The sequence below is a fragment of the Leguminivora glycinivorella genome, chromosome 25 (assembly GCF_023078275.1).
Source record: "Leguminivora glycinivorella isolate SPB_JAAS2020 chromosome 25, LegGlyc_1.1, whole genome shotgun sequence".
NCBI lineage: Eukaryota > Metazoa > Arthropoda > Insecta > Lepidoptera > Tortricidae > Leguminivora > Leguminivora glycinivorella.
Window position 1 is genome coordinate 8,274,707 of NC_062995.1, and position 11,576 is coordinate 8,286,282.

General features: G+C 39.4%; 1 protein-coding gene across 1 annotated transcript; it reads right to left on the reverse strand.

Moving 5' to 3' along the window:
- Positions 1 to 1,747: 1,747 nt before the first annotated feature.
- On the reverse strand, positions 1,748 to 7,200 carry LOC125239426 (UPF0547 protein C16orf87 homolog). Its single transcript, XM_048146998.1, has 5 exons — positions 7,056 to 7,200; positions 6,185 to 6,352; positions 5,226 to 5,292; positions 2,975 to 3,123; positions 1,748 to 1,975 (listed from the first exon to the last, which is right to left on the reverse strand). Exons 1-5 carry the CDS (start codon positions 7,104 to 7,106, stop codon positions 1,928 to 1,930), a joined length of 483 nt encoding a protein of 160 aa, XP_048002955.1. The 5' UTR covers positions 7,107 to 7,200; the 3' UTR covers positions 1,748 to 1,927.
- Positions 7,201 to 11,576: the final 4,376 nt, after the last annotated feature.

Sequence of the window (11,576 nt, forward strand, 5' to 3'; positions counted from 1 at the left end):
CCTGAACTTGCGAGTTTTTTAACACACGAGAAGTAAAATACATTTGCACCCGAGTGTAACACAAAACTTTTCCCCTTACTATAGAGAGGAAACTACAACGCAACAATAGTTATTTGTTATATAGGGGGCAAGTTGTATTTTAACGGGGCAAGTGAAAAGATTGTATTTGAACCACAGCACGAGATAGTGAAAATACATTTGCATTTGCCCGAGTGTAACACAAAATTTTCCCCCTCACTATAGCGAGGAAACTACAACGCGAACACTGCTTTCAGTAGTTCCACAGGTGGTAAATCATCTTTATTACTAGATCCACCTACTCTTATCAATTTTAAAGCAGTTAATTTGACTTTATTCAAGGTCAAATTACTTTACCCACTAGTGGATAAAATGCCTGGAATTTGACCTTGAATAAAGTCAAATTAACAGCTTTAAAATTGGTAAAAGTAGGTGAATCTAGTAATTAAGATGATTTACCACCTGTGGAACTGCCGGAAGCAGTGATAAACGCATTTTTTTTTGCGTTGTAGTTTCCTCGCTATAGTGAGGGAAAAGTTTTGTGTTACACTCGGGTGGAAATGTATTTTACTTCTCGTGTGTTAAAAAACTCGATAGTTCAGGAGTCTATTCTCGAACCACTCGCTTCGCTCGTGGTTCAACTATAGAATCCTTTCGCTTGCTCGTTTTTCAATTCCACACTCGGAGTTAAAATACAACTTTGCCCCCTTGTATAACAAATAACTATTAAAGCAGTCAATTTGAATTTATTCAAGGTCAAATTACTTTCCCCACTAGTGGATAAAATGCGTTTTTACCCGCTGGTATTAAAGGACAAAACACGTGTTTCCGAGCTAGTCAGGGGAAAACAATATGTGTCATGTTGCTTTTATAAAATCGACTTGTTGATTCAAATGACGAGTAACTTGTAGAATGTACTAGTTACAATTAACAAAATCTAACTTGTTGTTTGAACCAAAGAGCACGTAGGCGCTAATTTAACAAAAAACTTGTTGAACGAACATGAAAACTGGTTGTTTTTTCTCTCAGTGTAGCGAATCAAATAACGCTTCAGAAATAAAGCCAGTGCACAGACGTTTTACGAAACGCTCACGACGTAAAGCGTTTGGCTACGCACACTGGCCAGAAATATAATGGCTACGCGCCATGTTGTGGAATTTCATTAGAACTGTTTTAACCCGCGACGCAAAAACGACGGGGTGTTATAAGTTTGACGAGTCTGTTTTTCTCCGTCCGTCCGTCCGTCTGTCTGTCTGTGTGTGTGTGTGTGTCTGTCTGTGGCATAGTAGCTCCCGAACGGATGAACCGATTTAGATTTAGTTATTTTTTGTCTGAAAGCTGAGTTAGTCGGGAGGGTTCTTAACCATGTTTCATGAAAATCGGTCTATGTCGCGGTCGGGGGTTTTTTTCAAATTTTTTATTTTGTGGTTAGGTTATCTTCATACTATACCTTAAACAAAGGATACTATAGTCTAGACAGCCAAATAATAATACCACTACCGAACGAGATGGTCACATACAAATTATAATAAGAGTGACAGAGAGCAAAATGTTATTTTTTGTCTTTGTCATAGTTTCACTTTTCCGCCGTTGCCACAAACGAGTTTGTGGCAAACAATAAGGACGTGGCTTGTCAAGCTTATTATCCGCCCAAATTACGTAGGTTGTTTATGGTAAACTGTCAGCCATTTTTAAAGTGATTCTTAAATTCGCTCCATTATTCTATATCTGTCCCTTACGGGTGTACGCTTGCGTCAATTCTATAGTATCCTTCGTCTGAGTACTATACTGAACGTCACCCCATACATCAGAATAATAGCGCCCTCCTGACAATAGCCATATATTTCTGGCCAGGTCTTAACTGCCATTCTGCAACTGCTAAACAAAAAGATGTGGAGGTACGTGTGATCTAAAGTTGTGGCTGCCAGGTGACGCACTGCATTTTGCGATTAATCTCCTGAAAAGTAATAAAATAAATATTAATAATAAATAAATAAAAACTAGTGTGAAAAAACTACTCTGTGAGCTGAAGACCTTCGCGACATGCTTAGAAAATGAAAAAGTGAAAACTACTTGTTTCTTAAAGTCATTATCACAGTATAATAAAGAGTACTATCGTACAGTATGGCCACTCCCGCTCCCCGCTGAAAGTGCCGCCCACTCCCTCTCGGTTACCTCACAGTTACCGCCTGTCAAAAACGCGAACAGTCGAAAGTTAAAATCTACACCTCTACGTGCGGTAAAAAGTAAGAAATTATAAAAAATAGTTTATTTACGATCAATTTGAGCTCTTTCTAACGATACCCCACTGAGCCTAATAACTTTAAATTTACAGTAATAATATTAGATAAACGTCAAGGAGAACGAACACTTGACGGGGCATTCGAATATATAGAAGCAGCGATTGAGAGATTGTTTGTGATTTAACTCCCTTGAAATAAAAAGATATTGAGATAGAATGTTTTAAATATATGGATGCCCTTCACCAATAGGCCGTCTCTCTTACAGTACCTGCGGGCCGATTTTTGAGTGTCACGCGTTCGAATTCAGAAAATTGTCATTGAAAATAATAGGCAAGTCACCGTTTTCAACCGGTATTTTAGCACACCTCGGACACTGGTGATCAAATATATGAAAGAGGCGCGTTCCTAGCACACATTCTAAGTTCGTGTAGGTGAACGCGTACCATGCTTGTGTGAGTGAGATATGACAGGTCGACTGTTGGCGTTTCTGACAGGCGGTAACTGTGAGGCAACCGAGAGGAGGTGGGCGGCACTTTCAGCGGGGAGCGGGAGTGGCCATACTGTACGATAGTACTGTTTATTATACTGTGATTTTAGTGACAAAATCCCGTATGCGAGATTCAAAAATCGGCTTCCTGTGTGCGTAATATGAGCGCGCACTCGGGCCCGTATAGGATAGGTAGTGTAGTGTAGTGTAGTGTAGTGTAGGCTACCTGCAGGATGAGCGCGCAGGTGGCGAGCTGCGCGGGGCGCAGGAGCGGGGTGGGGTCGCGCGGGCGCTCCCCGCGCCGGCGCCGGCGGGCGGCGCCTCGCGCGCGGCCGCGGCCCGCCGCGCGCGCGCGCCGCCGCGCGCGCGCCGTCGCTGGAATAAACTCAAGCTCAATGTGCTAATTTGCGTTCGCTCGTTTTTAACACCCGACGCAAAAACGAAGGGGTGTTATAAGTTTGACGTATCTGTCTGTTTGTTTGTCTGCCTATGGCATCGAGTGGATGAACCGATTTAGATGTATTAGTTTTTTTTTGTTTGAAAACTGAATTAGTCGGGAGTGTTCTTAGCCATGTTTCAATCGGTCCACTATGTCGCGGGTTTTTTCAAAATTTTAATTCTGTGATTAGGTTATCATTGGAAAAGTAAAGTAACCTATGTCACTTTCAATCCCTTCAACATCTCCACTTATAAAATCACGTCAATTCGTCACTCCGTTTTGCCGTGAAAGACGAACAAACAAACCGACACACACACTTTCCCATTTATAATATTGGTATGAATTCTAAGTGGAAGTTTATGTGGGCGAGGATATTCTCTTGTGCTGGGAAAATCCTCGCCATTATATACACCCGCATAGAATTACGCAAGGAAAGACCTAAGCCCTCCTACGTGTATACGTACAACACGACCGGTCATTTTTTTTAGGGCGTATCGGACATTTTTTCAAAGGTATCGGGACGTTGAATATACCATTCGATAGAGAAAAAAAATCATTCATAACTCATTTTCGCCATTTTGTCCCTTACGCCCTTTGAGCCTACGGTCATCGATATGCCTTTTTAGTAGTTCTGCTACTGTATATTTAGATATGTACGTGTGTATATATAATATAAATTTAACGTATTTAATTGACACTATTTATTCACGATGTCCGCAACCAGTATGCTGTCCCGCACACCTCGCTGGCTCCGCAGAAAACCAGCGCCGTTGACACGCCTGTCGTGTCAGCTGCATTGCTGAGTGGAGACCATTTCGGCCTCTCATTTCTACTTCTACTGTTTTGTTTTAAGTCTATGTATTTCTATTTCTGATGTTTGTAGTGATGTATTGGCTGAATAAATGAATTCTATTCTATTCAATTAACCGGTCGTGTTGTACTTGTACATATACAATACAATCTCAATCTCCCTCAATTATACTGCCATGATTGTGACAGAGTCTTTAAAAGTAAATCTGGCCTGGCCAGCCATATAAGAGCTCATATGAGAAAACAACTTTGATTTCTGAGGTGAAATAACTTTGATCGAAGCGCTGGTGGCCTAACGGTAAGAGCGTGCGACTTACGATCCGGAGGTCGCGGGTTCGAACCCCGGCCCGTACCAATGAGTTTTTCGAAACTTATGTGCGAAATATCATTTGATATTTGCCAGTCGCTTTTCGGTGAAGGAAAAAGGAAAACATCGTGAGGAAACGGGACTAATTCCAATAATGCCTAGTTACCCGTCGGGTTGGAAGGTCAGATGCCAGTCGCTTTGGTAAAAACTAGTGCCTACGCCAAATCTTGGGATTAGTTGTCAAAGCGGACCCCAGGCTCCCATGAGCCGTGGCAAATGCCGGGATAACGCAAGGAGGATGATGAACTTTGATTGCTGAGGTCGCCGTCATCGAAATCGATGTGGAGGACTATTATATGGATTCTATGAAGTGGTTCTATTTTCTCGTCCCCGTCAAATCAAATCACTGCAACATGTCTGGTAAAGTGCAACACCATTATAAATATAAAATAGGCTTGTGTCGTTCACGAACTATGAACTGTTAGGAATAAAATCCCATCAATGACCGAAATGAACTGAATCTTTCCAGGCTCTGTGAAGCGGTCTTTGCTCATTTAGTTCAGTATAGGATCGGCGAGCGCGAGCGGTTTGGATCGAGAACGAATGTGTGACTGCGCCGACCGAGAGCGAGAGCTATTTAGCAGAGCAACAAAAAAAGTCAAGTTTTCATATTAAACTTCGGTTACTTACAACCTTTCGGCCCGGAATGTTACTATCTGTGAACTATTCGTATCATTTTGACACTATTCGGTCCCATTCGTTCTGATCTTTCCGACCGCAGTGGTCGCTGGTCTGGCTGAACTAAATGAGCAAAAGACCTAAAAGAGCGAACTAGTTCGTGGGAGCGATTGAACGAGATCGGAGCGCTCCGATCAACGAACGAAACGGCACATGCCTAATATAAAATATAGTTTAAATTACCTGATTCACTCTTCTCCTTTTTATATTCTTCATCTATAGACCGCGACAATGATCTCTTTTTAGGCGACTGTGGAAAAAACATTTATTTGCATAATTTAGGGCCCACCCACATCTAGCGTCTTGCGAGCGTAGCGTCGGACCAACTGTATGGAAAAAGACGCTGCGTCAACGTCGCGCCGACGCGGCGTCAGGCTTTGCCATACAGTTGGCCCGACGCGACGCTCGCGTCGCGAGACGCTAGATGTGGGGGGCTATTAATTTAAATTTTATTAGAGTCTAAGATAAGCAGTGGTGGGTAGAAATGCAAACCGGTTATAACCGTAACCAAGAACCGGTTATTCGGCAATTTTTTTATAACCAATTATTGGGAAACTCAAATAACTGGTTACAGTTATTATCGGTTATTATTTTATGTTTGAAATTTGATGAATATGACCTTTTAGTGACTAGAAAATACTGTCTTTTTGCCTGTGGCTATCGTCTTTGTCATTTTTGTACTTTAGTAATGACAATATAACAAATTTCTTCACTTGTAAACAATTTTGATTGAATATTATATCACATCAAAGGCCTTATTACTTTCACTAATTTGCGGGGTTTACTAAAAAAAACAGACTTATACTCACGTTATTTAATACTTTCCCTTTATTATTGTATTTTTTCATTTACTTGATTGAAAATTTACCACTTTTTGTTGAAAATAACCGTAACCAATTATAACCGGTTATTTTTCGGGCATAAATAGTATATATGGGATAGGTTAACAATTTTACAAGAAAATAAGGGAAACTACGGAACCCTGCACTGAGTGTGGCCCGACATACTCTTGGCTGTATTTTTTATTAGAGTATATCTCTTAATTCAGTGTGCCGCTTGGCAAAGACCTCCTGTAACTATCTCCATTGTCTATCTTGCGCCACCCACATCAAAACTAAAGCTAAGCATACAACTTCACCAACCCGTTTCTTCTGCTTCTCGTAATGCACAGCATCGTAGAACTGTGGCTGCGGTCGACACACTCTGCTAGTTCGCCGACGCATCTCTTCGACCGCCGGCAGCGCGTCAGCCGCGCGCCGAGCCGCGAAGAATGTGTGACCGCACTTACATGACTTAGAGGCTACAGCTACCTGGTGAACAAATAGATTTTATTAGGGATGTATCAACTAGACATACTACCACAGATGTCATATATACCATAGATCAAGCAAACGTATCTACTTAGCGTGTCATATGAACTCAGTGAAATCCACTGAGTTGTCCGTCTTTAATCGCAGCTTGCAGCTTTCGGGCGTCAATTTTTGTAAGTTGAAGTCAATCAAAACATAAAAAATGCCTCGTTACGTGATATTCAATTGCAACAACACAAAAATTATGAACAATCAAGAGCCTGAGACATATTTAAAATTACAGGCAAGCAACAACTCCAGTACAAAATTTGACACGCTCGGCCCCTATACAAATAGATGAACTTGTTTCTTCTATATAAATAAAGTTCTGTGCATACTACACTAATCTTTGCTAAGACGAAGTCCATGATCATAGGAAGGCAACCTGAGGGTTGTGTTTGGTAAGGTGCTAACTTTGAAGTGCCACATCATAGCTTTTTTTTTCTTTAACAAAATTTCACAAATTTCTTCACAATACGGAACTTTTTCTTTAGTACATGGGATCTTATTACAGCTTTTCCACAATGCGTAAGGGACCTTTATCATCGCAAGCACTTTTCAACAGTTCATTCTTTAATAAACACGTAATCTATAATGTTAATCGTAAATAAATACTCCACTGTGAACAGGACTAATCATAATAAAGTAAAAAATTACATCTTACCTGAGAGTAACACTTCGGGCAGCTCTTCGCAATCATTTTATTTTTCACCATTTTGTGATTTCCTATTATAATGACAAGCTACGGATCGAATCTAAATGTTATTTTATTTTACAATATAGGAAAAAGCACAGACCTTTGGGAAAAACAAAGCTATCAGTCAGTCAAGTGTCAAAAGTCAAACGTTACTAGAAGTTGCCAGAGTACAAAATTAGTTCATATGTACAACCATGAAACGTTTGACCTTAAAGTAGCATCAATGGCACCGGACTGCGACGTTTAGTTGTTTAGGAGCGGTCGTCTTTTACGTCTTTTAACTTTTACGGGCTATACTTAAGTCCGCTCAGACTATGCGCGCGAATCACTGGACCGATACGCAGAAAATTCCACACTCGCGTTCGTGGCGTCGCGCCTTGATTCGCGCGCATAGTTTGGAGCGGGCTTTACATACTTTCGCAAAGTGACATTATGACATTGACAAATTGACAAAGCGGACAAAATAAATGAAAATCTTAAACAAAGGATACTATAGACTAGACAGCCAAATAATAATACCACTACCGAACGAGATGGTCACATACAAATTATAATAAGAGTGACAGAGAGCAAAATGTTATTTTTGTCTTTGTCATAGTTTCACTTTTCCGCCGCTGCCACAAACGAGTTTGTGGCAAACAATAAGGACGTGACCCAAACGTGACCTCAGACGAAGGATACTATAGACTAGACGCAAGCGTACACCCGTAAGGGACAGATATAGAATAATGGGGCGAATTTAAGAATCACTTTAAAAATGGCTGACAGTTTACCATAAACAACCTACGTAATTTGGGCGGATAATAAGTTCGTTGGCTGATGTGTCTGTAGAAGAGGAATCCCGCGAGCTCGCGTTGAAGGCGTTGTACGCCGATCATATCGTTAAAGACGAGCTCGCGTTGGGCCCTGTGCTAGTGGAGCAGCGATCACGAACAGGTCAGTTGTGGATTCTTAGTCTTAAGTGTAAGGATTGAGTGGACGCTCGGAGCGCTATGCAGTGTCGACTCAGGACCATTGAAGTAGGATGACAAAGAATAACTGTCGAATATCAAAAGTGAGACCAAAACTGGGCCAATGTCAAGTGTAAGTGTCATTGGGAGTGTAATTGGGTACCGAAAATTTATGGTATACAAATCATTGAGGTATAATGTACTAGAGAGGACACGGCGAACAAAAAGTTTGCGCCACGAACATAAGTCCACTGGACTTATGTTGCCTCAGTCAGTCTCTGCGCGTGGCGGGAGGAGGTTGTCTCTGACTGCACACAAATAAACTGAAAAAATGCCTTCCTGTGCTGTAAGACACTGTTCAAGCCATACGAGAAAATGTAATAAAAGTGACGGTGTCAGATTTCATCGGTTAGTAGACAAGCTATTTTGATTTAACTTAATTTAAGTAATTATTATAATGAAGGGACGGGCTCCTTAAACGCGAATCCATGGCCGCCATTTTGACAACTGAAATCATAGATGAATCGCGCAGACATGACATGTAGGTAATAAGGTATAATAATTGTGATCATATTAACCTTCTGGATGAGCGCGACCGCGGGGTCCTGCTCATCCAGAAGCCCACCCGCCCGGCCCATCCACATCAGACAATCCTCAACCCTCAATGCCCACATTGGGGGCGCCTGGACTTGTTCGCCAGGCAAAATTGGATCTGACAGGGAGACATACTACTCCCGTTTTCTCTGATTTTTTTCTTTCGGATTGACAACTGCAGGCGGAGTCGACATACACTCCTACCTAGCTATTATTGAATAGTATTGTAATTAATATTGTAACGAGGTATACCTACACCATTTTGTTGAAAAAAGGTCGTGACCTATTGACGAATGGCATGCATTCCATTAGATGCATTCCAAATTCGTTACATGACCTCAAGTTGTCACAAGGTGTAAGCTCGAATTAGTTACAAATATAATTTTTTTGGGTAAAGTTATTATAAAAACCCACATTTTTTTAAAAGGGATCCCTACTTCCTTGGCCATAGGTGCCAAGATTTTTTTTTAGTGTTCATAGAACACACTTTTTATGTGATCACATACTAATTTTGACAACTTAAGTCAAAAATTTTTTTGGAACGTTCCCATTAAAACCAATTTCTTACATAACTGTACACCCTAGACGTCGAGGGTAGTACAAAATCATGGACTAAAACTCAATACTTTAGGAGAAAATACGAAAAATAAGTTTTTTTCTCAATATATTGAAAGCCTCAAGGCAAAAACTTAGGAATTTAAATTAGAAGTGCGAGACAGGAATAAGCCTCCACTATCTAAATAATTTAAAGTTGTAAATAACAAGTAAGAAATAGTTACCAAGTTACTGTAGAATACTAGAACTATAGGTATAAGCATGTATATAATATTGCATGCTAAATTTAGTATTGAAATAATTAATGAATATGGTAAACTTACAACAAGTGACCCTGATCAAAGTACTTGGCACTTAAATGTTGTATAGCCATATAAGTTTAAGATATCTTGTATTAAGTACACTATAATTAATTATAGTCATAGTAATTAAACTATTTAATTAAAAAAAAAATCTTTAACGAACTATAGATAAAACCTTAGGTTAAAATTTCAGAAACCATAGTGGGACGCCACTATGATTTCAAACACTTAATAATAAAATGTAGAAATAGGAATTATGGTCCAAGAGACAATAATAAGTAGCATAGGTGCATGATAATTATTCAAAAAAAAAAAAAAAAAAATTTGTTGATTGGATCTATATTTCTTATATTTTCCACGGTTACCCCGGCTGTTTCGGTCGAGTAGTACTCTCCCTTTTTGCCGAGAAGGGGGATACTGTAGTGATACTACATACATTTTATATGAAAATTAACCTCAATATCACCATCGGTTTTCGATGCCGTTTTTTTCCACAGAAAACATACACCGAAGCTTAATGCCCATATAAAATCGTGGCTTACCTTCTGAACTCCTAATTTTGCATTCATTGCAAAATATATTCATTGCAAAGGGAATATGGTGTCCGAGGGGACAGGGGACGACCGGTCTGGCGCAGTCGGTAGTGACCCTGTCTGCTGCGCCGCGGTCCCGGGTTCGAATCCCGGTAAGGGCATTTATTTGTGTGATGAGCACAGATATTTGTTCCTGAGTCATGGATGTTTTCTATGTATATAAGTATTTATATATTAAATATATCGTTGTCTGAGTACCCACAACACAAGCCTTCTTGAGCTTACCGTGGGCCCTCAGTCAATCTGTGTAAGAATGTCCTATAATATTTATTATTTATTTATTTATTATTATATTCTGTTTTCAATATTATATAATATAAAAATATTTATTTCAATTTATAGTTTTGAATATTACACGGTTCTAATTTGAATTATTTCTTAATTATAATTCTCATTATTGACGAAAAATAGTGACACCAAAACTGAAATAGTATTTAATGCAACCGGTGTTTAAGGGAGGTAAAACAAGGTGAATGGCGCGATTATTATTCTGAGCGACAGAAACTTACAAAACTAATTTTATTCAAGGGAAATTAAAATGTATGAAAAAAACAATTACGTATTTTTATTTCACTGAGTAGAAATTAAATATAACACAATGTATAATAGTGCTAAAAGTAAACTACTTAGTATTTCACACACAAAGTATAAAACAAAGGTCTACACTAAAAGTGTCGCGTCTAGGTGGTCAAGTCTTACTCTATGACACGGTTCGCTTCACGCGCATGCGCCTCGCGCTGCCGCCGCTGCCGGTCGGCGCACAGAATATGTTCGAGTTGTCATTTCTAGTACGTAGTACATAGTAGTTCAATGATACAAATTCATTTAATAAGTCACTCTGGTGACAAACCTTACAAAGGTCATAAGTGTAGTTATGCTAGTTTACAAAAAAGAGATTTGCTAATAAGGAAACACACTGACGACAAATCTTACAAATGTGATAAGTGTAGTTATGCTAGTTTCCGAAAAACTGATTTGATAACTTATGTAAGGAAACGCACACTGACGATAAACCTTACAAATGTGATCAGTGTAGTTATGCTAGCAACCGAAAATATATTTTGGAAATTCGTTTAAGAAAGCACACTTGTGAGAAACCTTACAGATGCAACCAGTGTAATTATGTTTGTTCACAAAGAAAAAAAAAAACCGGCCAAGTGCGAGTCGGGCTCGCGCACAAAGGGTTCCGTAGCAGCAAATATAATAAACTTATTATGTCAATTTATACACCTGCCAAAATTACAGTTAAATCAACCTATCTCAAAAACTATAAGAGATACTTTGATCAAACCAAAAATCGTTGAAAGAGTTAATTAGCATGCATCACCTCTATTTTTTTTAGAATTTTATACCCCGTAGTTATAAAAATAGAGGGGGGGGGGACATACTTTTTACGACTTTGAGAGCTGATATCTCAAAAACCGTTCACTTTAAGAAAAATGTTTTTTAGAAAACTTTATATCATTTTAAAAGACCTTTCCATTGATACCCCAC